This window comes from Pristis pectinata, chromosome 10 (assembly GCF_009764475.1).
Source record: "Pristis pectinata isolate sPriPec2 chromosome 10, sPriPec2.1.pri, whole genome shotgun sequence".
NCBI classification, from domain to species: domain Eukaryota; kingdom Metazoa; phylum Chordata; class Chondrichthyes; order Rhinopristiformes; family Pristidae; genus Pristis; species Pristis pectinata.
Window position 1 is genome coordinate 93,811,263 of NC_067414.1, and position 26,685 is coordinate 93,837,947.

Below are 26,685 nucleotides of genomic sequence, written 5' to 3' on the forward strand. Positions count from 1 at the left end.
TCCCACAGAGCCCTCCATTTTATTATCATTCATGTGGCTATCTAAGAGTCTCTTAAATGTCCCTAATGTATCTGCCCCCCACCACCTCTGCTGCAGGCGTTCTACGCACCCACCACTCTCTGTGTAAAACAAAACTTGCCTCTGACATCCCCCATATACTTTCCTTCAATCACCTTAAAATTATGCCCCCTCATGTTAGCCATTTTCACCCTGGGAAAAAGTCTCTGACTGTCCACTCGATCTATGCCTCTTATCATCTTGTACACCTCTGTCAAGTCATCTCTCATTCTCCTTTGCTCCAAAGAGAAAAGCCCCAGCTCACTCAACCTATCCTCATTAGACATACTCTCCAATCCAGGCAGCATCCTGGTAAATCTCCTCTGCATCCTCTCTAAAGCTTCTATATCCTCCCTATAATGAGGTGACCAGAACTGAACACAATACTCCAAGTGTGGTCTAACCAGAGTTTTATAGAGCTGTAACATTATCTGGCAGCTCTTGAACTCAATACCCCAACTAATGAAGGCCAACTCACCATATGCTTCTATCAACTTGCGCAGCAACCTTGAGGGATCTATGGATGTGGACCCCAAGATCCCTCTGTTCCTCCACACTACTAAGAGTCCTGCCATTATCCTTGTATTCTGCCTTCAAATTCGATCTTCCAAAGTGTATCACTTCACACTTTTCCAGGTTGAACTCTATCTGCCACTTCACAGCCCAGCTCTGCATCCTATCAATGTCCTACAGCAACCTTCTACACTATCCGCAACACCACCAACCTTCAAGTCATCTGCAAACTTACTAACCCACCTTTCCACATCCTCATCCAAGTCATTTATAAAAATCACAAAGAGCATGAGTCCCAGGACAGATCCCACAGTCACCGATCTCCAGGCAGAATACGCTCCATCTACAACCACCCTCATCTTCTATGGGTGAGCCAATTCAGAATCCGCACAGCCAAGTTTCCCTGGATCTCTGCATTTTTAGCATTTCTTTAACATTTCTTTCTGCACGGCTTCAGTTTGCATTATAATCTTTCTACCATTCTGCTCTTTTGGGCTCATTGCTGTATTTATTATTACCATGTATACTCTTTACTCGCGTATGCTAAAGGTAAACCCTTGATCTTCCAATCTACCTCGTGAGGACCCTTGAACTTTATTTGTTTACCTGCACTGCACTTTCTCTGCAGCTGAAACACTTTGTTCTGCATTCTATTTTTCTTTTTATTGCCTCAATGTATTTATGTGTGGCATGATTTGCCTAGATGGCATGCAAACAAAAGTTTTTCACACTGTCTTGGTGCACGTGACAATCATCAACCAATACCAATACTCTGTGACTGTCATGTGAACAAGGAATTTCATTGCACCCCTGGTCTATATGACAATAAACTAATCTAGTTTATTGTCATAAAATCCAATTTTTCAGAATAAAAGCTTGTATTACTTTAGATCTAAAACAGTAGGTTCATTCTTAGTATGAAAACAGAATGCTGGAAAGTTAGGAAACATCTGTGGAAAGAGAAACAGAGGTATTGTTTCAGGTCGATGACCTGACTGTTGACCTCATCATTGATTTGAAATGCTTCCCTCCTGTAGACGCTTCTAAGGTATTTTCCATATTTTCTGTTTTTATTTCAGATTTGCAATATAGTTGTGAGCATAGTTCTATTAGTTTTAAAATAGTTATGGAAAGGGACAGAACTGGTCCGCAGGCCCAAGTTCTAAGTTGGGGCAAGGTGACTTTTAATGGTATGAGACAGGAGCTTGCAAAGGTTGATTGGAGTAGGTTGTTTGAGGGCAAAGGGACCACAGGAAAGTGGGAGGCTTTTATTGATGAGATAGTGAGAGCTCAAGGTTTGCATGTTCCTGTTAGAGTGAAGGGTAAGGCTGGAGCAGGGAACCCTGGATATTGAGGCCCCGGCCAGGAAAAAGAGGGAGGCATGGGTCAGGTACAGGTAGCCGGGATCGCGAATTTCTGGAGGAGTATAAGGGATGCAGGAGTGTACTCAAGATAGAAATCAGGAGGGCAAAAAGGGGGCATGAGATAGCTTTGGCAGAGAGGATTAAGGAAAATCCAAAGGCACTTTATGTATATTAAGGGAAAAAGAGTAACTGGAGAAAGACTATGGTCCCTGAAAGACCAAAGGGAACACCTTTGTGTGGAGAAGCAGTAGATGGGCAAGGTCTTGAATGAATATTTCTCCTCTGTTTTTCCTGTGGAGAAAGACATGAAGACTTTGGAACTAGGAAAAGTAAATGAGAGGTCTTGGGGATAGTCCGCATTTACAGTAGAGGAGGTGCTGGATGTCTTAAAAGGTATAAAGGTAGGCAAATTTCCAGGGCTTGACCAGGTATATCCCAGAACACCGTGGGAGGCTAGAAAAGAAATTGCGGGAACCCTGGCTGACATATTTGCATCTTCATTATCCATGGGTGAGATGCCAGTAGACTGGAGGGTAGCAAATGATTTAGAAGGGTGGTAAAGAAAAACCTGGGAACTATAGGCCAGTAAGTCTAGCATCTGTAGCAGGTAAGTTACTGGAGAGGATTTGGAGGGATAAGATAGACATACATCTGGAAAGACTGAGGTTGATTAGGGGTAGTCAGCATGGCTTTGAGCATGGGAGATCATGTCTTACCAATTCGATCGAGTTTTTTGATGAGGTGACCAAGAAAGCTGACAGCAGGGCAGTAGAAGTGGTTTATATGGACGTCAGTAAGGCCTTTGATTAGGTTCCACATGGTAGGCTGCTCTGGAAGGTTAGTTCGCATGGAATCCAGGGAGAGCTGGCTAATTGGATACACACTTAGCTTGATGATAGAAAGGAGAGAATGATGGTGGAAGGTTGTTTCTCGGACTGGAGGCTTGTGACTAGTGGTGTGCCTCGGGTCAGCACTGGGCCCAGTGTTATTTGTCATCTATATCAACCACTTGGATAAGAATGTACAAGGCATGGTTAGTAAGTTTGCAGATAACACTAAAATAGGTGGTATAGTGGAAAATGAAGAAGGTTATCAAAAATTTCAGGGGGTTCTTGATCAGCTGGGTAAGTGGGCTGAGGAATGACAAATGGAGTTTAATTTGGATAAGTGCAAGGTGTTGCATTTTGGAAAGTCAAATCCAGGTAGGACTTTCATGGTGAACATAGGGCTCTAGGAAGTGTTTAGAAGGGGGGATCTTTGGAGTACAAGTACATGATTCACTGAAAGTGGAGTCACAGGTAGACTGGGTAGGTGAAGAAGACTTCTGGCACGCTGGCCTTCATAGGTCAAGATATTGACTATTAAAGTTGGGAGGTCATGGTGCAGTTGTACAGGATGCTGGTGAGGCCGCATTTGGAGTATCGTGTTCAGTTTTGGTCGCCCTGCTATGGGAAAGACGTTATTAAACTGGAAAGAGCACAGGAAAGATTTACAAGGATTCTGCCAGGAATTGAGGGACTGAGATCTAGGGAGGGGTTGGACAGGACAGGACTTTATTCCTTAGAGCATAGGAGACTGAGATCTTGTAGACATGTATAAAATCATGAGGGGCATAGATAGGGTGAATGCACTTAGTTTTTGTCCCAGGGTTGGGGAATCAAGAACTAGAGTATATAGGTTTGTGAGAGGGGAAAGATTTAAGAGGAACTTGAGGGGCAACATTTTTTGCACAAAGGGAGTATCTATGTGGAAACAGCTGCCAGAGGGTTGAGGCAGGTACAATAATGACTTTAAAAAGACAGTTGGACAGGTACATCAATTGGAAAGGTATAGAAGATTATGGGCCAAAAGTTTGCAAATGGGACAAGCTTGGATGGGGCATCTTGGTCAGCATGGACCAGTTGCGCCATAGGACCTGTTTCCATGATGTATACCTCTATGATTTTATGCCACTCATATCCGAGAAAGTTTAATTATTAACAGCAATGGATGCATTCCAGGAAATTTTGCACATATAATCTAACTCAGCCTTTGATCGCTAAATTGGTTTTTAAATTGTCATTGCTTAATTAACAAGATGTTTTCCCGATCCTCTCTCCCATGAAAAAACTTTAGCCAATGGAGAGACGGCTCAAGGACATCTCAGCTATCACGTGACAACCATGCGAATGAGGTGCATTTACTTCATTATCCTCAGTGATGGTTGATTCAATGGTACCGACTGATAAAAGCAAAGGTGTGGTGAGCCAATGACTGAGTTCACACTGGATCTCAGGGCAAAGCTTAATTAGTGACGCACCTGTTAACAATTGAAAGTTGAAAACTCCAAAGGGCATTTTGGAGGAACTCAGCAGGAAAAAAGTTGTACTCGGTGCCTCCTTGCTTTGGTCAGCGGGTACTCTTGCCTCTGAGAAGACAAGAAACAACGGTGATTCAGGAACAAATGGTGTGCAGGTTAAAAGAAACTGAGTTGATATTGCAGGGAAAAGAGATAAATGAATAGAACTTTATAGGAGCGAAATTGGGAAGCCATATATTTCCGAGTTTGGGCACAGCAAAGTGGCTCACAGCTCCGGTGACCCGGGTTCGATTGACGTGCTGGCCGGTAGGTTATTTGGCTACTATAAGTCACTGCGACAGTAATTGGTCAATGGAAGAACTGTGGTGGGAGGGCAAAGTTAATGAGCACGTGAGAGAGAATGGGTTACTGGGAAATAAGTGGGCAGTGGGATTGATGCAATCGCTCTGAGACCTACCAGAGATGCTAATCTCTTATGCATGCTTATCTCATGCATGGGAATTTTTCAGCTGTCATAGCCTACAAGCTTACTCTCATATTCTATCTTGGTTAATCACTTGCTCTTTTTTTTACTGAGTTCTAAAATGATTCCAGTCCTCAGGCTTCAATGTGTTGGTACCAATGCCTCTTTCTTGCATCTGATACTGTCTCTAACTTTTCTTGTTAGCCATGGTTGAGCCACTTTTGTTATTTTAGTGTCTCACAGGAATGAACAATTGTTGTAGTTTACCCCTACACTCGCTAAATATTTGTCATTGCTGATGTACTGCCAACCACATAGGTAACTTTCCCCAATTTACTTTAGCTAACTCTTCCTGTGCCATCAAAGATGTTTTATTTAGTTATGAATATTAGATACATAGAGGATGAAAACAATGACTCCTTAGCTTCAAAAAGTCAGGAAAGGAAAATATAATTCCATTTCTGCAGCACGGAAACAGGCCTTTTGTCTAAGTCCATGCTGACCATCAAACACCCATTTACACTAATCCTACACAAATCTCAGTTTATCCTCCCTACATTCTCACACCAACTGCACCCCCAGATTCTACCATTCACCTACGCACTCGGGGTCGATGAACTTATCAACTGCAAGTCTTTGGAATGTGGGAGGAAACCTGAGCACCTGGAAGAAACCCACATGATCCATAGGGAAAATGTGCAAACTCCACACAAACAGCACCAGAGGTCAGGATTGTACCAGGGTTGTCAGAATTAGACATCTAAAGAATCAGAAGGCGGTGCCTCAAGAAGGCAGCATCCATCATTAAGGACCCCCACCAACCGAGACATGCCCTCTTCTCATTACTACCATCAGGGAGGAGGTACAGGAGCCTGAAGACCCACACTCAACGTTTCACGAACAGCTTCTTCCCCTCTGCCATCAGATTTCTGAACAGTCCATAAACCCATGAACTCTACCTCATTATTCCTCTTTTGCACTATTTTATTTATTTATCTTTCAGTAACTTAGAGTAATTTTTATGTCTTGTCGCAAAACAACAAATTTCACGACATATGTGAGTGATAATAGATCTGATTCTGATTCTGAACCCACAGAGGCTACAACAGTGGAGTCAAGGTTTATGGGAAACAAGAAGGAAGGTGGAGCCGATGAGATGGTCACATCAACTGTGAGCATCGAATGATAGAACAGGCTTGAGGGACTCTATGGGCTACTCCTGCCCCTATTGATGTTCACAGGGTTATTCCATGCTACTGAGCAATGGGATGATGGGGAAGGGGCACTGCTTTTCACTGAGATGGGTTGGGCTGAGCCATTGTGTGTGCTTGTAACACCTGGGTGGGAACAACCCAATTTTCTGATGTGAAATGTCACTGGGGCAGAGACACTGGGAATAAGCTGAGCCTAGAGTTAGTGTTTCTCATGACAACCATTGATTATACACAAAACTAACAAGTGAAGCATAGTCGATAATAATAGGAGCTGGTTCTTCAATATGTCAGTGGAGACACAAGAGACTACAGATGCTGGAGTCTGGGAGCAACAAATAATTTGCTGGCGGAACTTGGCGGGTCGAGCAGGATCTGATTTAGGGTTTCAACCCGAAAGGTCCTCTCCCTCCACAGATGCTGCTCAACCTGCTGAGTTATCCACTGTTATAAGACTCTTGAACGGATCTCTTGTACATTAATGATGAACTCTCAACCTCACAATCCACCTCTTCATGGCCCTTGCCCTTTACTGTCCACCTGCATTGCACTTTCTCTGTAACTGCAACTGTAGCACTATACGTTGTGTTCTGTTATTGCTTTTCCCTTGTACTACCTCAATGTACTTATGTTTTGAAATGATCTGTATAGACATCATGCAAAACTAAGTTTTTCACTGTATCTTGGTACATGTGACAATAATAAAAGAGGTGAGTGTCACCTCATTTCAAAGGAGGTGAGTCTGGGTGCTTTGTGTTCAGCTTTAGTGAGCAGGAGCTGGGACTTGGAGCCAGAGGCAGGAGATTTCATAGGAGGTGAGTCTGGGTGCTTTGTGTTCTTTTCAGTGAGCAGGACCCAGGACTTGGAGTGAGAGGCGAGAGATTTCAAAGAAGGTGCGTCTTGGGGTTTTGAGTTCAGTTTCAATGAACAAGAGCCAGAACTTGGAGTGAGAGGTGGGACATTTCAAAGGAGGTAAGTTTTGGGGCTTTGTGTTCAGTTTAAGCCAGCTGGACCCTTAAGGAGGCAAACTTGTATATTGTTAGTTAATAATTGATTGATTAATTAGCACATTGACAGCAGCCAATAAAAAGAAGTTAGGATCAAGTGGAATAGCTATTTTGGAGGAGGAGCCAGTGTTAGAATAGGGGAAGTTGATGTTTTGGCTGCAGTGTGAAGAGGTGGAGTAAGTGGCCCAAGTTTGGAGAGAGAGAACAGCTCTCTAGGAATAAAGGCTTCAGAGAGAAGGCATAGGTAAGAACAGGAAAGTATTTAATTTTGTTGTTCTCATTGACCTGGCTTTGGTGAGTGGAGGTTTAGGTAAGGTTTTACATTTTCTTTGCTCCTACAGTAGAGCAGTGCCATAGTAGTTAAAGTAGTGGTATGCTCCTCTTATGGGAAGTTGGGGAGACTTCCAGCGTCTCTGCTGACTACAGCTGTGAGAAGTGCATCTGGCTGCAGCTCCCTTACTGACTGTGTTAGGGAACTGGAGCCAGATGAACTCTGGATCATTCAGGAAACTAAAGAGATGATAACCAGGAGTTACAGGGAGGTAGTCACACCTAGGATGTAGGTAGCTGGGTGACTGTCAGGAGAGGGAAAGGCAGTCAGTGTAGGGTTCCCCTGTGGCTATTCCCCTCAGTGACAAGTATATTGTTTGGATGCTGATGTGGGGGTATGACCTACCAGAGGGAAACCTCTCTCCTCTTCCATTGGGTAGAAGATACAGGAGCTTGAGGGCATGTACCACCAGACTTAAGGACAGCTTCTACCCCACTATGATAAGACTATTGAATGGTTCCCTTATGCAAAGAGATAGACTATGACCTCGTGATCTACCTTGTTGTGACCTTGCACCTTATTGCACTGCACTTTCTGTAGCTGTGACACTTTACTCTGTACTGTTATTGTTTTTACCTGTACTAGCTCAATGCACTCTGTATTAACTCAATGTAACTGCACTGTGTAATGAATTGACCTGTATGATTGGTTTGTAAGACAAGCTTTCCACTGTACCTTGGTACAAGTGACAATAATATACCAATACCACAGTGGCTAGTTCTTTCCTTCTGTGGCTCAAAAGGGAAGGGAGTTGGGGTGGGGGGGGGGGGAAGAGGAGGAGAAAATGCTGTAGTAATGGGGGATTTATTGGTTAGGGGAACAGATAGGAAGTTCTGGATGAGAATGAGACTCCCAGGTGGTATGTTGCCTCCCAGGGACATCTTTGATTGAGTCCATAGCCCTCTTAAGGGGGAGGGTGAGCAGCTAGAAGTCATGGTCCAAATTGATACCAATGATGTAGGCAGTAAGGATGATGAGATCCTGCAAAGTAAGTTCAGGGAGTTGAGTGCTAAGTTAAAAGACAGGATCTTGAGGGTGGTATCTCAGGATTGCTACCCATGCCATGTGCTAGTGAGGCAAGAAATGGGATGATAATGCAGCTTAACACTAAGGAGATGGCGCATCAGACTTCTGGACCATTGGGCTCTCTTCCAGGGCAGGTAGGACCTGTACAAGTGGTATGGTTTGCATCTGGACTAGACTGGAGGGGGACCAATATCTTTGTGGGAAGGTTTGTTAGTGCTGCTTGGGGGGGGGGGGGGGAGATGTGATTTTAAATTAGAGTTGCGAGGGTGTGGGAACCAGAGTGGTAGGGTAATAGGTGGAGTGGCTATGGGGAAAGTAGCTGTTAAGCCTACAAGCAAAGACAGAAATCGACTGGTTGGTGAGTGTGGTGGGACTGATGTTCTGAGATGCATCTACTTCAATGCAAGGAGTATTGTAGGTAAGGCAGATGAACTTGGTGCATGGATCAGCACATGGAATTATGATGTTGTAGCCATTAGTGAGACTTGGTTGCAGGAGGGATAGAACTGGCAGCTCGATGTTTCAGGGTTCTGATGTTTTAGGGTTCTGATGTTTTAAACATGATAGAGAGGGAGGTATTAAAGTGGAAGGGGTGGCATTTCTCATCAGGGAAAATCTCAGTGCTCAGAGGATGTACTGGAGGTTCGTCTACTGAGGCAATATGGATGGAATTGAAGAATAAGAGGGATGACTGTATTTGTAGACCTCCCAACAGTCAGCAGGATTTGGAGGAACAAATTTGTAGAGATAGCAGACAGTTGCGAGGGAAAATTAAGGTTGTGATAGCAGGTGAGTTTAACTTTCCACATTGACTGGGACTTCAATACTATAAATGGATTGGATGGGATAGAGTTTGTCAAATGTGTTCAGGAAAGCTTCCTTAATCAATATGTAGAGGTCCCAACTAGAGAGCATGATACTGGATTTCCTTGTAGGGAATTAGACAGGGCAGGTGACAGAAGTGTGTGTAAGGGAACACCTTGGATCTAATTATCATAATTCCATTAGTTTCAAGATAATTATGGAGAAGGATAGGACTGGTCCTTGGGTTGAGATTCTAAATTGGAGAAAGGCCAATTTTCATGGCATCAGAAGGGATTTGGCAAGTATGGATGGGGATAGGCTGTTTTATGGCAGAGACGCTTGGTAGGTGGGAGGCCTTCAAGAATGAAATATTGGGAGTACAGAATCTGTATGTTCCTTTTAGAATAAAAGGCAAGGCTAACAGGTTTAAGGGACCTTGGTTATTGAGGCCCTGGTAAAGAAAAAGAAGGTGCATATCAGGTATAGGCAGTTAAGATCAAATGAGGTGCTTGAGGATAAGAAATGTGAGAACACTTAAGGGAGAAATCAGGAGGGCAGAAAGAGGAACTGAGGTTCCTCTGGTAGATGGTGAAAGAATCCCAAAGGTTTCTATCTCTATATTAAGAGCAAAAGGGTAACAAGAGAAAAAATTGGTCCACTTGAAGATCAGACTGGTCATCTATACATAGAGCCAATCAAGATGGGGGAGATCTTGAGTGAATTTTTTGCAACTGTAATTACTTCTGAGACCAACCCATACTATAGAACTGAGGCAACAGTAGTAAAGACATGGATTGTATCTGGATTATGGAATAGGTGCTGGCTGCTTGAGGCAAATTAAGGTGGATAAATCCCCAGGGCCTGACAAGGTGTCCCCTACAGCCCTGTGGGAGGCTAGTGCAGAAATTGCAGGGGCCCTGGCAGGGATATTTAAAACATCCTTTGCTACTGGTGAGGTGCTGGAGGATAGCTAATGTAGTTCTGTTGTTCAAGAAAGGCTCTAAGAATAAGCTGGGAAATTGTAGGGGGGTGAGCCTAACATCAACTTTGGGTAAATTATTGGAAGGTATTCTAAGGGACAGGATATATGTGTATTTGGATAGACAGGGCCTGATTAGGGAGAGTCAACATGGCTTTGTGTGTGGTAGATATGTCTAACCAATCTTGTGGAGTTTTTCAAGGAAGTTACCAAGAATGTTGAGGGAAAGGTGGTGGGTGTTGTCTATATGGACTTCGACAATATCCCATGTGGGAGGCTGGTCCAGAAGGTTAATTCACTTGGCATTCAGGATGAAGTAGCCAATTGGATCCAACGTGGCTTAGCAGAAGAAGCCAGAGTGGTAGTCAATGGTCCTCCCTCTGACTGGAGGCTTGTGACTAGTGATGTGCCACAGGGATTGGTGCTGGGTTTGTTCTGTCATCTAAATCATTAATAAACTGGATCAGCAAATCTGCAGATGACCCAAAGATTGGGGGTGTGGTGGACAGCAAGGAAGTATATCAAAGCTTGCGGCATGACCTTGACCAGCTGGGAAAGTGGGCTGAAAAATGGCAGATGAAATTGAATGCAGACAAGTGTGAGGTGATGCACTTTGGGAGGACAAACCAGGGTAAGACTTGCACAGTGAATGGTAGGGCTCTGAGGTGTGCAGTAGAACACAGGGACCTGGGAATACAGATCCATTGTTCCTTGAAAGTGGCGTCGCAGGTCAATAGGGTCGTAAAGAGCTTTTGGTACTTTGGCCTTCATAAATCAGGGCATTGAGTACCGGAATTGGGATGTTATGTTGAAGTTGTACAAGATGTTAGTGAGGCCAAATTTGGAGTATAGTGTTCAGTTTTGGTCAACTATCTACAGGAAAGATTTCAATAAGAGTGCAGAGAAAATTTACAAGGATGTTGCCAAGACTTGAGGACCTGAGTTATAGGAAAAGGTTGAATAGGTTAGGACTTTATTTCCTGGAGTGCAGGAGAATGAGGGGAGATCTAATAGAGGTATACAAAATTGAGTGGTATAGACAGGGTGAATGTATGCAGGTTTTTTCACTCTGGTTGGGTGGGACTAGAATTAGAGGACAAGTTTAGGGTGAAAGGGGAATTTGAGGGGAAACTTCCTCACTCATAGGGTGGTGCAAGGGTGGAACAAGCTGTCAGTAGAAGTGGTAGATCTTCAATTGTAACATTTAAGAGAAGTTTGGATAGGTGAATAGATGGGAGGGGTTTGGAGGGATATGGTCTGGGTGCAGGTAGATAGGACTAGGCAGAAGATCCGGTCAGCATGGGCTGAAGGACCTGTTCTGTGCTGTCATACTCTGACTCTAAATCACTTCCAATTCCTCCAGCAGATTGTTGCTCAATGTATCAGGTATCAGTGCACATTGCTTATTCACTGCCCTTTAACAAATTCTTACGTTCACAACCTATTCTTCTTGCCAGACACCCACACCAATGTTCACGGCATCTCATTCTCATCCCTTCCTCCCACATTATTAGCACCACCTCCCCAGCCACCAGAGGCAGAGAGATTTTGCTCATTTTCTGATTTCAAAGAACCTTTTACTTTTAATACCAGCTCTTCTTGACTCGCCTTATAACACAATTCCCATTCAAAACATCACTCCAAGTTTGTCAGGCCCTGTGAGATGAGCAAGAGGTGTAAAGGACTGTTTTGTTCTGTTGACTCTATTGTATCTAATAGCTTTTTGGATATTTTTTTAACAGCTTGGAGAATGAGCCATGACACTGAGAGCTCCACAATGTCGGAAAGTGATGAGCTGGTTTTCTTTGTTAATGGACACAAGGTAGGAGGAAAAGGGCCATAGGCCTATAACAGTAGCAGAGTGAATGAAATGTTTACACTGGTTTCTGACCCAGAGGTATCTCAATTTTAAAATACTTGTCCTTGTTTTCTAATCCTCCTACAGCCTCTCTGACTCCAATCCCTTCCAGCACTATAATACTGAGATTGAAACTCAGACTTGATTGAAACACAAGATCCTGATGGTTATGGCAGGGGGTTATGAGAAAATGTTCCTCTTGAGGGTAATCTAGAACAAAGATCACTGCTCCAAAATATGGGCTTGCCCATTTAAGAAAAATGTGGCAAAATGTTTTCTCCCAGAGGGTTAGGAGTCTCTAGAATTCACTTCCTCAAAGGGGAGTGGAAAAGAAACTTTGAATACTTCTAAGGCATAGGTAGATTGACTCTTGAGGGGATGAAATGTTACTATGAGTAGACAGCAATGGAGAGCTGAGATTACAATCAGCTCTGCCATGATCTTATGAAATGGCAGAAGATGTTTAAGGGGCTGAATGGTCTAGTCCTGTACCTAATGTGTTTGTATACATTAATAGCTATCTGTGGCTTGGTCCCAAAGTTTGCTAATCACCACTGACATCCCTCAGCATGTTTCATAGAATTGTCACAACACAGGAGACCATTTGACCCATTGAGTCTATGCCAGCTCCTAGTAGAGCAATGCATTCAGTCCCAGTCCTCTCTTTCCCACTGTCCTGAAAATTGTCACCTTCCTTTGCATGACAAATTCAATTTCCAAACCTAATGGACAGTGAATTCCAGATCATAACTAAGCTCTGCTTTAAAGCACTGTGGCACAGCAGTTAGCACTGCTGCCTTGGCTCCAGTGACCCAGGTTCAATTCTGAACTCTGGTGCTGCCTGTGTGGAGTAGGCATGTTTTTCCTGTGAGCATGTGGGTTTCCCCTGGGTGTTCATTTCCTCCCACTTCCCAATGATGTAAAGGTAGGTTACTCAGCCACTGTAAATTGTCCTGAGTGCAGGTTAATTGCAAAAATGAAATCAAATGGGGATTGATGGGTGTGTGCAAAAGCAAGTTGTAGGCCCACAGGGAAATGAGGGATGTCACACTTGCTTTCAACAGTCAGGGCATTGAGTACAAGAGTTGGGACATATTACTGTATGAGACATTAGTGAGACCGCACTTGGAGAATTGTGTGCAGTTCTGGTTGCCCAGCTATAAAGGATGACATTAAACTGGAAAAGGTGCAGAAAAGATCTGAGGATGTTTCCTGGACTCGAGGGCTTGAGTGACAGCCTGATGGGCTAGGCCTGGACTGTAGGAGGCTGAGGGGTGACCTTGATCAGGAGGGGCATAGATAAGGTGAATGGTCAGTCTTTTTCCTAGAGTAGTGAAGTCTAAAACTAGAAGGGATAGGTTCAAGGTGAGAGGAGAAAAATTAAAGGGACCTGAGGTCCAACCTTGCCACACAGTGGCTGGTATGTGGAACAAGCTGCCAGAGGAAGTGGTAGAGGCAGGTACAATTTCAATGTTTAAAAGACACTTAGACAGTTATATGGATATGGTCAAATTTGAGTTTATGTGCACAGGTGCAATGAAAAACTTGCAGCAACATCACAGGCACAGCATCATGTAAACAGCATTCTCAAGAAAAATAAATTAAACAGAGATCATACACTTTTACAAGAGCACAATTAGAACAAAAAAAACTAGTCATTTTGGTGCCAAGTGATCAATGGTCATAGTGTTGCTAAACTGTAGTGATCTAGGGTTTTGCTGTTAGGTTGTAGGTTTAGAGGAATATGGGCTGAATGCAGGCAAATAGGACTGACTTGGGTAGACAGCTTGTTTCACATGGATGATGTGGAGACAAGACTGCAAGGGCTGGAATCTGGAGCAACAAAAAAAGATGCTGGAGAAACTCTGGGTCAGGCAGCATCTATAGAGGGAAATGGACAGCTGACATTTTGGGTCAAGACCCTTCATCTGGATTGACTGTCTTCTCAGCAGGACAATAAATGGCCTCAGGATGTGCAGATACCAACAAGTGAATAAAAGAAACATTTGCTTACCTTCTTTGCCTCTGAGCAAATGTTTGTTGTTAGTTTTGATTGGACAAGCACTGAAACTAGTCTTTCTTGATGTGCCTCAAAGCTCTCCATTGTGGTTATCAGATTTCAGCTTGACGTGTTGTCATTAAGCAACTTTTTCTCTCAACCAAAGCCTTGCCACTCCTAGGATTGTGAATATATAAATTTAAGCACAAATTGAAGTTCTTGCATAGCATTTGAGAATAGCAAACTATTCCAAACACTTAACAAGAATGTTATCATGCAAAAGGGTTCTCAGAGCAAGAGACCAGAAGCTTTGCCACAGGTGGTTTGAAGGAGTATTTTAAAAAGAAAGGTAGCAAGGAAAGCAAAAATGGGGCAGATGTTGGGAATCTGAAATAAGAGGTTGCTGGAAATTCTCAGCAGGTCAGACAGCATCTATAGAGAAACAAGGGTAATGTTTCAGGTTGATCAGAACTTCTAGCAGTTCTGGTGAAAAGTTATCAAACTAAAAAGTGAACTGCTTCTCTCCACAGATGCTGCTTGACCTGCTCAGTATTTCATTGTTTTTTTTTAGGGGTGAGGTTTGAACCTTGACGGGTGCAAGTGTTGGAGCAATGAGTGTTCAGGGTTACCCAACAGATGAGAATGAGAAGAATGCAGGCACCTGGCAAGATTGTCAGGCTGGGGGTGATGGCAGTGATGACGAAGGGTGAGGCCATGATGGAATCTGAACTCATGGATGACCATATTTAGAACTGATGTATTGTATAATAGTGAGCCAATGTTGGCCAGCAGTGGGTGAATACACCCTGATATGTGTTAGGACTAAGCCAGCTTTGTTCTGGGTGGCCTCACTTTGTGAATTGTCAGTCACTTCACATGAATGGAGTCACAAACAGGCCAGATTGGGCTAGGACAACATTCCTCCCCTCCAAGCAATTACTAAACTGGGCAGATTTCCCACTCTGATTGCCCTTTATACAGTGCTGCAGTCAGTGTAGTGAGGATCTCCCACATGAATTGGGTCGGGAGTTGTAGGATAAAGCAGTGATGGACAGCATAAGTTGCCATGTCCGAGCCAGCACATCCTGTACCTTGGAGTGTGGAGCTGGGAGAAGAATGCATAAAAGTGGAGTGGGTAAAGGTTCAACTAACGTCACCAGCAAAGCATGATCCTCCGGCTGCATCCCCTCTGCATGTACGGTTTGTTTGAAGCCAATGGAACTGAAAGTGTAGAGTTGATTATAACTTGTACTGTTGATGGGGAATGAACCTCTCTCCCTGGAGTTCCAACCTCTGCCCACATGACATTGCAACTGTTTTACACTGATATGCGATTCTTCAGCTGTTGGGAAAATTTAAAAGCAGCTGACAACCTCATTAAATTAGTGTGCTAGTTGCTAACGTGTTAACTTTCTTCTGTTCTTGTTTCATTGTCCACAGGTTGTGGAGAGAAATGTGGACCCTGAACTGAACCTGATAACCTACCTGAGGAGGAAATGTATCCTTGCTTGTCGCAATCGGCAACATGTGGTTTATGAATATGGAGGGTGAGAGGGAGTTGTGGGAGCAGATCCTTCCAACAGATCTCACTGAGGGCCAGTTAAGAATTCAGATCTCTACCCTTACCAAGCTCTTCCAGGGAATACGATATGTTGCTGTCAGGGAGTGGAACAAACCTGTTCAACATAACTGGCTCCTTGATACAATCTGCAATAAGAATGTACAAGTGGTTTCTTCCATTCTGTATTGGTCCAACAAGCTTAGCTTGTGATTAAAGGGGCAGTCATCTTGCAACAGACTGTAGCAAGCTGTGACCTTGGGGTATTTTAAGGACCACTGTGGATAATTGGGATGTATCCATTTGATTGCATCTCAGTGGTAGATAAGGCTTCAGATGGGTCACTTCAGCATCAGCCTGTGACCTGTCTAATATTAGTCTCCCAAGTTAGGTCACACACCACCACCTCTATTGTTTTCAGATCACCTTGGGCAATCATTTCAACATCTAGAGGTGTTCTAGACAGGATGCCTGGTGCTGTTTGACACACTCGATCTTCTCCATCTCCTTCCACCTCACCTCCTTCCCTTTATTCCATGATCCACTGTCCTCACCTATCAGCCCTCTGTCACTTCCACCTATTACCTCCCAGCTTCTTGCATCATCCCCCCTCCCCCCCCCCCCCCCCCCCCCCCCCCAGTCCTGATGAAGGGTCTCAGCCTGAAATGTCAACTGTTTATTTCCCTCCATCAGTGCTGCCTGACCCACTGAGTTCTTCTGGTGCTTTTTGTTGCTCTAGATTTCCAGCATCTGCAGTCCCTCATCTCCTTCTACCTCCAACAGGCTTTCTATTTGTCCTCTGATTGCAGCTCACGGGTTGACATTGAGGATCTTCTGTGGGCACTTGTTTTGGAAGATCTCTACCTTGTGAGCTATTCTTGTACCAAGATAGATGGTCTATATTGGCAGTAAGTTGCAGAGACTTTTATGGTTCAGCAAAAGGCCACTTGGTCTTCTGGACTATATTCCCATGTTGAATCTCACTTGCCCTTAAAAGAACTTGTGCTATTTGCCTCACCTCTCTGCAGCAGGTTCTGGGGTCCCACTACTCCAGTGAAGCTTCAACAGAATTCAAGTTATTTGGTGACAGTCATTTGTTCAAAACCCTAATTTTCTTGTAAATGGAAACTTGATGTTCACCCATTCAAACACTTTGTGTTTTTGATACCTCCTCAATATCTCCATCCATTCTTTTGACAAAATTCACAGCATGATAGTTATAGATTGTTTTCCTGAAAATTAATCCTTTCACCTATTAACACAATGGGAATCACTTTGGGCTCCATGCTATCTGCAAGCTGAACAACAATTAACATAATGTCAAGGTCAGTTGTAAGGAATAACATTCATTCTACAGCTAATTATTGAACTGCCTAACTGCTAGATGTTGAGGTAAGGGATTGGTTGCATTTCATGAAGTCATGGAGTTGTACAGCATGGAAACAGGCCCTTCACTTCACTGTCTATGCCAGCCATCATGCCATATCCCCCTCTGCTGTACACATTCAGTTACCGGTCCAGATGTCTCTTAAATGCTGCTACTGTTCTTACCTCCACTGGCAGTTTACTCCAGAAACTAAACTACTTTGTGGAAAAGTTTACTCATTAGATCCCTTTAAACCACCTTCCCATCACCTTAAACCTACACCCTATAGACTTAGACACCCCTATCTTGGGAAACAGACACTTGGGCCATCTACCCTATCTATGCCTGTCATAAACTTTATATACATCTATCATGTCATCTCTCTGCCTCCTTTTGCTCCAGGGATAAGACGGCTTATTCATTCTCTTCTGGTAACTCAAACCCTCCAACCCAAGCAACATATTTGTCTCTTCTACACTCTCTTAGCTTAATTGCATGTTTCTTAGTGTTGTGATCAGACCAGCACACACAACTCCAAGTTGTCCTAACCAATGGCTTGTACAGCCACAATGACATCCCAACTCTTATACTCAAGCGCACAGTACTCCAAGTGCATTCTCAATGATGTACAGTTGTAACATGTTATCCCAACTCTTGTACTGAATGCAATGACAAATGAAGGCAGGTATGGCAAATGCCTTCCTCACCACTCCAAATACCTGTGTTCAAGTCTTCAGGGAACTATGTACTTGTACCCCTAGGTCTCTTTTCAACAACATGCCCGGGGCCCAGCCGTGTACTGTGTATTCCTTGGCCTCATTTGACTTCCCAAAATGCAACATTTCACACCTGTGAGTTAAATTCCATCTGCCATTTCCTTAGTTTCCCAGTTGATCTTTATCCTGTTGTAACTATAGACCACAAATTTTAATGACAGCTGTAAACTTATAAATTATGCCACCAACATTCTGATCCATATCATTAATATATGACAAACAACAGTAGACCCAACACTGATCCCTTCAGCACACAACTGGTCACAGGCCTCCAGTCCAAGAACTCGCTGTGGAATGGCACATAGCACAAAAACACTGAAAGCTCTGCAAACTCCATCACTGGGCTCGTTATCTGCAAGTTTCATCACTGAACAGCCTGTTCCCTGTGAGTGCCATCATTATACATAATGGTTTCTCTACAAGCTCCATCATCTGACCCACAGGTTCCTCTAAATCCATCACTGAACCCAAACATATGCTGGAAGAACTCAGCCAGTCAAGCAGCATCTGTAGAAAGAGAAACTTGTTCACATTTTCCTGTAAACTCAAACACTGGACAAATTTGGTTTCTGTGTGTCCTTGCTGGTGAACTTCTGGTTTAAATTGTTGGCCAGGTATAACTTATTCCATATTCTTCATTCCCCGGGAAGGCGGTGGCCAGTTCTTTTCCATGTTTAAGTCCTTTGGTTGGTCTGTGATACCTTGGACTGCAACAGCCAATGGAACCTGGTCGGATGCATTTCAATTGGTCCTTGAAAATGATGTATCTGTTGACCGCGGCTTTCCTTAATGTAACTTGTCAGTGGGTCTGACCGGAACAAAGCTCGGCTGTGGGGAAGGAGGATGTGGTTCGTGCACTGTGATGATCTCCAAGTACAGCCCGCTCCAGGGGAAGATTGTGTATCCTTTCACCCACTGATAATGACAGAAGAAAACCTCATTCACTTTCTTTTTGACAGTGGTATTCGTTGGAACATCTTTAACTTTGCAAAAGACAAAAGATTGAAGAACCTCGAGTGCTTTCTATCCTTTGGGTATCAGCTCTTCTCTGACCATGACTCCCATATCAGGCCTAGACACCAATAACATCAAGGTGTCCCCTGTACAGACAGCCCGCTCCCTCTGTCCATCATCCCTCAGGGACAGGGCATCCTTCCACAGTATGCAATGCTCTTTCTGATCTCGAGAAACAAGACTGAAGATGCTGGAATCTAGATGAAAAACACCGATGCTGGAGGAACTCAGCAGGCCAGGCAGCATCTGTGGAGAAAAGCAGGTGGTCAATGCTTCAAGAATAAAGATGGGAAAAGGGGAAGCCTAATGAGGGAAAAGTAGAGCTGTGACAAGTGGACAAAAGAGGGGAGGCAGGGTGGGCATAAGGTGGTGATGGGTAGATGCAGGTAAGAGACAATAGGCAGATGCAGTCAGGAGAAGAGAGCAGATCCACTGGAGGATAGGTCAAAGATAAGGAAAAAGGGTAGGGGGAGAAAAGGCATGGGTGGGGAGTACTTAGTGGGAGAATTCAATGTTCATGCTATTAGGCTGCAAGGTTTCCAAGATGGAAAATGAGGTGCTGTTCCTAAACCAATGGGAGTCAAAGTAATCCTAAGCCAAAGCAAATTCTTCCAGCATCATGGTGTCTTTCTGATTGTTCATCTTGACCTTGACACCTGGTTCTTCTCTGAACAAATGACATAATGAAGATGAAGGTGGTTCTGTTGAAGCAACACAAGTTCAAATTAGAAAATAAAAGGTAGAAAAGCAGGGTATTTTTAAATGCTGAGAGGTTGGAAAGGGTTTACTGTTCGGAGGGATCTGGGTGATCTTGTACACATGTTGGTTCATCAAGCAGTTGGGATGACAAATGGTATATTGGCTGTCCTTTGCAAAAGAATTTCAGTATATGAATAGACACTTTTCCCTCCAGTTGTACAGAGCACTGGTGAGACCACTAGTGTGTACTGGTTTCATCTGCCTTCATAAGGAAAGTTATCTGTAATCAAGGGAGTGGAGTGAAGGTTCACCACATTGATTCCTGGGCTGGGGATTTTGTCATGTGAGGAAGTTAAGTAGACTGGGCCTACACTCCGGTGTTTAGAAGAATGAGGTAAGATCTCATTGAAAGGTATAAAGGTCTTGAGATAAATTGGGTGGATGCAGAGATAATGTTTCGTCTGGCTAGGATGTCTAGAGCCAATGGTCATACTCAAAATAAAGCATCTGTTATTCAGCACAGGTTGAGAAGAAATTTCTTCACCCAGAGGGTAGTAAATGATTGAGAAATCCCTGCCCAATGGGGTTGTGAAGGCTCAGTCACATAGTATATTCAAGGTTGATAGATTTTTAACTATTGAAGGTTACTGTGTCCCCTCTTGTTCCCTGTAACCCCTAATGTGCTCAGCAACTCCCTCCAATTTTCCTACCACCCATCTACACTAGGATTACTTCAGTGGCCAATCAACCTAACATCTGTCTTTGGGATGTGGGAGAAATCCAGGACACCTATGGGGAAACTCAAGTCACAGGGATAATGTGCAAATCTCTCACTATTGCAGAGTTTGTACATTGGAGAAACTGGGATTGCTCAGAGTAGAGCAGTCTGTGAGGAGATTTGATGGCGGTGTCAAAGGAGGTAACTTTGCAGTGAACGATCACTCATCTCTTTGGTTAAACTTGTGGACAACACATTGCTATCAGACTCTATCAATTAGTTTGCTACAGACCAAGACATGAGTTGTGGAAAAGGCCACCACGTTGGAAAGCTTAGAGCTGTGGTTTTCGATTCATTTGATCGATTATGGGATGTTAAATCACAGTCATTGAAACGGATTAGGCAAGGTTCAGTAGTGTGGGGCTCAAGGAGTGTAGATTACAAGTAGGAGAGAGGTCAAGGGAGCTGGCGGGAGAGCAAGGAGAGACAGAGGCCTGGGGAGTGTAGGAGGGAGAGGATCAGGGAACGTGGGGAGCACGAGAGCCTGGGGATCTTGGGCAAATGTGGGTCCACTTCCAGACAACTGCATGTCCCATCTCCATCCTGGTTGCTCTAATCTCGGCCATGTTGACGGCATGCAGCAGTGAAATAGATAAAATATCATTTCCTTTTAAGGATTAACCAAAGTACAGCAAAACTTCAATAATCCACTTCCTCACTATTCAGAAAATCCAAATGGTTTTCCATGTGGTTCATGAGCAAATTTTACCACGCTCCTTTCCTACCCATTGGAACTATAGTTACCATGTTCTCTTTGCACTTATCTGGTTCACTTGAAAGTTTATTATGACACTGTGTAACATTTTTTTAAAAGAACAATGTCAACTTGCAGTGTGTTGGAGTGTTAATTGAAATAACATCCAATAGTCTGGAAATCTGTCACCAAAGCCCGGAGCATGCCAGATTACTGATTCTTTTTTGTAGTTTGATGGCACCTGCAATTAAATTTATAGTTAACATTATTGTGTCATGTGGGTGATCCACTTGGTTAAAGTGGGTCCACACCACACACATCCCGTGACCCCCTTCCCTCTCTCCATTGCGAGTGACTTCATGGTCTACAGCCATCCCAGAGTTCGCAATCCGTCGGGACACCACCGTACGATCTGTCCCACCTTGACTGCGCCGCTCCCAGACACGTGGCCGTGAACGCGTGCCTGGCGCCACTTTGCTCCCTCCACCACACGGCTGTGACCACAGTGGAGGGGATCGGGAGTACTGGCACCCAGCTTCATCCAGTCCAGGTGAGCAACTCTGCTGGCGTTAGTGCCGTGCCTCTCTTCTACGCGCAGAGGGTAGGGGCTATGGTGCCAGGAATGAGGGATCCAGCTGTAACCTGAAGAGATCAATTGTGGCACTGTGATATGCATGGTAGGTTCTCACAGGGAGAGCACGGATGAAGAGACCTGGGTGTAGGGACATAGACAAAGCTGTAAACAAAATCCAGGATTTGGATCTCATCAGTAGGGCTGTAGAGGAGAAAAGATTGCAAAAAAACTGGTTTGGATCTGTCTGGAGTTTTCAGGCTCACTATGAAGGTTGAGAAGCCCTTGGAGATCCAGAAAAGATTCAGTAGCACACTCTTGAGAGTGAGGGACCTCAGGTGGAGACACTGGGAGATGCCGGGGTTGTTCTCAGAGCAGGAAAGTCTGAGAGGTGATGGGAGGGAAGTCTTCAAACTCAAGGGTCCAGACGATGGGAATAAAGAGTTCCCATTGGTGGAAAGGTCAAGACCAGAGGTCGCCACTGTAAAATGATTGACGAGGGGATCGCAGATGACATGAGGGAAGCAATGTGCGTGCAGGGACGGCTCTGGCCTTCAATTCGCCACCCGAAACAGAATTGGATGAGAAGGAACTGTCTTGTAAGGCGACAGGAAAAGATTGGACTAACTGGACTGTTCCTATAAAACACCAGCACGTCCTTAAGCCAAATGACCTCTGCCTATGCTGTAAGGGGTCCATAGATCTATGTTGAGGGACTGGAGATGCCTGGATTGTTTGTGGGACAGTCCCATCGCAGATGTGCTGGGCTGAAGGGCCTCCCTCTGCACTGTAAATATCTCAGCTTTAATCATTTATTTGACTGAGATGTTTAAAATCTTTTTGTTTTGTTAGAGTAAATAAGGAGCAATTGTTTCCAGTGGGAACAGAATCAGGAAGCAGAGGATAGAGGATGTATGAGAGAGAGTTATTTTACACGGTGCTTACGATCTAGAACGAGCTGCCTGAAAGGACAGTGGAAGCAGATTCAATGGTTAATTTCAAAAGGCAATTTGGAAATAGTGGAAAAGGAAGATTTTACAGGTCATGAGGTAAAAGGGGTGGAGGGGTTGGGGTGGGATGGGATTAATTGTTGAACTCTACTTCTGAGAAAGTACAGACATGAGGACAGAATGGCCTGCTTCTGTTCTCCAAGTTTCCACATCCTTGGAAATGGTGGGAGCTACGTCGACAGAAGTTTGGCTTGACTTGTTAGGCCCCCTCCAACACCACCCCTGGCACTTCTACCACTCACCTGCAACTCTTGGAACCATGAACCGAGTCTGAAACAGAATTAATTGATTCGTCCCTACCCTGCCGCCTCCCCTGTCAGGAGGGACTGGAGTTTGATGCTGGGGATCTTTCTACAGTGATCTCCAGTTTTCTAGTCTCTGAAAGGGGAGTCATTTTACCTGTGTGACCGCGCAATAATATTGAATGACCATAGAGTCTGGGCTGTTGGTGATAGTAAGGATGATCTGATATGATGGGACTTGAGCTGTGTGTAACTCAATGGTAGGACAATAGCATCGTGTAATTGTTATGACTTATAAGGAAAGCTATTCAACCCATCACCCTTCTGCTGGATCCTGGTGGAGCAGTCCCATCAACCCCACTCCCTGCTCTTTTCCTGTTTTCCTGCAAGTTAATCCCTCTCAAGCACCTATCTAATCCTCTTTGAGGGGCCTGGTTAACTCTGTTTCCACTATCCCTACACCCAGTGAGTTCCAGAGCACAATAGTCCCTTAAGCCCAACATTTAAGATCTGTGTCCCCTGGGCCTTGAGCCATCCGTTCTTGGGAACAGCTTCCCTCTATCTCCCCTGCCTGAACCAGTTATCATCCCGGACATCTCAAATATCACAGGACGTAGTGTGTTTACAGCTGGTCAAAAAAAAAACAAGCCACAATATCAATTTTCTGCAGACTTGTTTAAGAAGAGACCAAATATTAGTATCCCACCATTATCCGAGACATAGGAACAGGTCCTTCCTGAGTCTATGCCAATAATCTAGCATCCATTTACTAGTCCTAAACTAATCCCATTTTATTCTCTTGCTGTTGCTATCAACTTCTCCCTAAGATTCTACCATTCATCAACACAATAGGAATCATTTACAGTATCCAATTTATAGATCAACTTGCATATCTTTGGAATTTGGGTGGAAACTTGAGCACCCAGGGGAACCCAGATGGCCATATTGGAGAATGTGCAAACTCCACACAGCACCTGAGTTCAGGATTGAACCCAGATCACAGGAACTGTAAGGCAATGGCTCTACCAGCTGCATCACTATGCTGCACTGGAGCTTAATTTATACATGTGAAATTAAAGGCTTACACTGATAGTGATGGGATTGCTGTAACCCAGGTCTCTCATTAAAATTCTAGGGGGATCATAATTCCCTTTAACCATTATGGAACCAGTGTCTCTTGTTACACAGAACATAAATTATGCAGTGCATCCAGTCTATTTCTTTCTTTATGTGAGTGGACCAGTCCCATTCTCCGTTCTTTGCGGCAATGAGAGTTTCCATGTCCGATCAAGCTTCCTGCACTAAACCTCCGCTTTCGTTTCAACCTCAGGAGCGTATTGCAAAGGCCCATGGCTCCCAGTGCGGATTCTGCACCCCTGGATTTGTCATGTCTGTGTACACTTTATTACGGAACAATCTGAACCCCACAATGGAGGAGATCGAAGACGCTCTTCAAGGTAAAGTCTGTTAGTTTGTGGCTGAGTTTCAGTGCCTCGAGCTGTCTGGTCCTGTTAAAAACCTGAGAGAGCCACTTAAAGGGCAGCAGGGTGGTGCAGCAGTTAGTTCTGCTGCCTCATAGCTCCAAGGATACAGGTTCAATCCTGACCAACGCTGTCTGTGTGGAGTTTGCACATTCTCCCTATAACCGTGTGGATTTCCTTCGGGTTGGCCAGTTTGTCTTTCACATCTCAAAGACGTGCTGATAGGTTAATTGGCCACTAAATTAACCCTTTGTGTAGGTAAACAGCAAAAGAATCTAAGGGGAGTTGATGGGCATGTAGGAGAGAATAAAGTCACGGGTACAAGAAGATAAATAGGGTGCATGGGACTGATGGGCTTACTCTCTCCTTGGAGTTGGCATGGACGTGGTGGGCTGAGTGGCCTCCTTTTCTGTTGTAGCAAGGAAGTCAAAGCTTTGACGCACATTCCATGGAGAAACCAACTGATCGATACACAGGAGGGTGTGCGTGGTTTGGGTGGTGGGAGTGAATGGGTTTGGGAGGAAGTTCAGATAGGGTCGTGGACCTTCCCAATAACCATCTGAAAATGTATATACATAATGCAAGGTTACATCCGTGTAACATGCATTCACCACGTGTTCAACATGTGTGATCATACTGCTCTCAAACAAATTTAAGTTCCCGCCATAGCCTCCAAACAGAGGATCAAGTCAAAGGGACATCGAATTTGGATTGGTTCAACTATGGGCGAGAGGGAGAGCGAGGGGTAACACTTACTAAAGATTGCCTGTGAGATTTATGTGGATAAAGCAAGAGGTGGGGAATTCTCTACGTCCATGACGTTGATAACATGGAGCTTTCTGCAGAGTGTATCAGGATTCTCTCTCTATCCTAATGTGCCATAATTAAGCAAACTAAAGTTGGATTAGAAGAGCAAGTGGCTTGAGGAAGCTGTGAGATGTGAATACGACTTCCCCGTTCTCAGTCTGTCATTCTGTCGGTCACCAGCAGATCAAATGCACATCCAACTATTTCACAAATACTCTGAGGGTTTGTTTCCTATCAGCTAGTGTGTTCCAGACCATCCTCTGGCTCCAATCTTTTCTTCTACTTCCCTCTAAACTCTACTAATTAATTCTATACCTGCTAGTTTTGACCCCTCTCTTGTATGTTCTTGCCATCCAGTCTATCCAAGTCTCTTAATTTTATTCACCTCGGTTAAATCTCCTCTCAGCCTTCCAGCTCTTATTTTAAACAGAAACTGCTGGAAACACTCAGTAGGTCAGGCAGCACCCCTGGAGATAAACAGAATCAATGATTCCAGTCACTGACCTTTGGCGTATCTTATATGTGAGCTCCCAGCTCTTGTATTCTCGGTTTCACACAAGGAACAGAAGTGTCCTGTGGCAGCTGGAGGATGTTAACTCTCCGCCTCTCACTGTTCTCCACTGCACATCCCTAGCTTCTTGCTGCTGGATGAAATGAATCTGTTGCAAAATATCACAACATCAGAGGGAGAACAGCTGAGAACAATGGCGGTAGGACAGTCTAATTTTTAACTGACTCCTGTTAATTTACCTTCCAGGAAACTTGTGTCGCTGCACAGGATACAGACCCATCCTCGAGGGCTACCACACCTTTACCCAGGTAAGGAAACTCCAATGGCTGCAGCCAAATAGTTGGCTTATTGTCACACCAGGGATTGTTTTTACAGACCTTTCCTTATTTGCCCAGTCAGACATAACTGAAAGGGAGCTTCTTGTCATTGAGGGGATGAGGGTGTGGCTGGCAATGACAGCATTTACTGCTCTTTGCTCATCGCCCTTGAGAAGGAGGTGGTGAATCCTCGGGGCTTCTGCTGAAGGTGCTCCCACAGTGCAGCAGCCGCTGATGATGAGGGAACTGCAATACATGTTTAAGTCAGGCTGGTGAGTTGTCAGATGGTATCAGTGAGAGAAAGAAATGGGAAATAGAAGGGGGGCCAGGACAGATCCTTGTGGGACTTCAGACATTAATGATGCAGGTACAGAAAACCACTGCTGGTAATTAGTCATAGAGTTATACAACATAGGGAGAGGCCATTCAGCCCATCATGTTCAAGCCAACCATCGTACCCATCTGCACTAATCCGAATTACCAGCATTTGGTATGTAGCTTTCTATGCCTCGGCAATTCAAGTGTTTGTCTTCTTAGTACTTCTTAAATGTTGTGCGAATCTCTGTCACCACCACCCCCTTCAATTCACTGGCTACAACAGGGTAGAACGGACTCCAAATGGGGAGTGTGGGGCCCATCCAGCTGTTCAACAGCGGAGAGGCATTGGAGGAGGATGGGGTGGTCAACAGCTTTGAAAGCTGCAGTGGTGTGAGAAGGATTTCTGCATCGATCACACTGGCCGCTGTTAATGACTTTGGTTAGAGCCACTGTAGCAGGGCAGGGAACTGGTTACAGGGACTCAAAAAGCTCTATGAGAAATGGACATGACCTTGGTTCAAGGACTTGGGAGATGAACAGGATGGAGGTTGGGGGTTTGCGACAGTGGTAGGAGTCAAGGACTGTTTATTTGAAGGAAGGTTGATGAAGATAGATTTGAGGTAGAGTGAGAG

The 26,685-nt window shown here is 44.3% G+C and overlaps 1 protein-coding gene across 1 annotated transcript in view; it reads left to right on the plus strand.

Annotated features, from left to right (window-relative positions):
• Nucleotides 1-7,053: 7,053 nt before the first annotated feature.
• Nucleotides 7,054-26,685, plus strand: part of LOC127574869 (xanthine dehydrogenase/oxidase-like) — a 70,190-nt gene continuing 50,558 nt past the window's right edge. Inside the window, exons 1-7 of the mRNA XM_052024327.1 lie at nt 7,054-7,158; nt 11,797-11,876; nt 15,352-15,409; nt 18,415-18,511; nt 21,238-21,346; nt 23,950-24,076; nt 25,665-25,726. Coding sequence (XP_051880287.1) covers nt 11,805-11,876; nt 15,352-15,409; nt 18,415-18,511; nt 21,238-21,346; nt 23,950-24,076; nt 25,665-25,726 — 525 coding nt within the window. The 5' untranslated portion in view covers nt 7,054-7,158; nt 11,797-11,804. The remainder of the gene's footprint in view (nt 7,159-11,796; nt 11,877-15,351; nt 15,410-18,414; nt 18,512-21,237; nt 21,347-23,949; nt 24,077-25,664; nt 25,727-26,685) is intronic.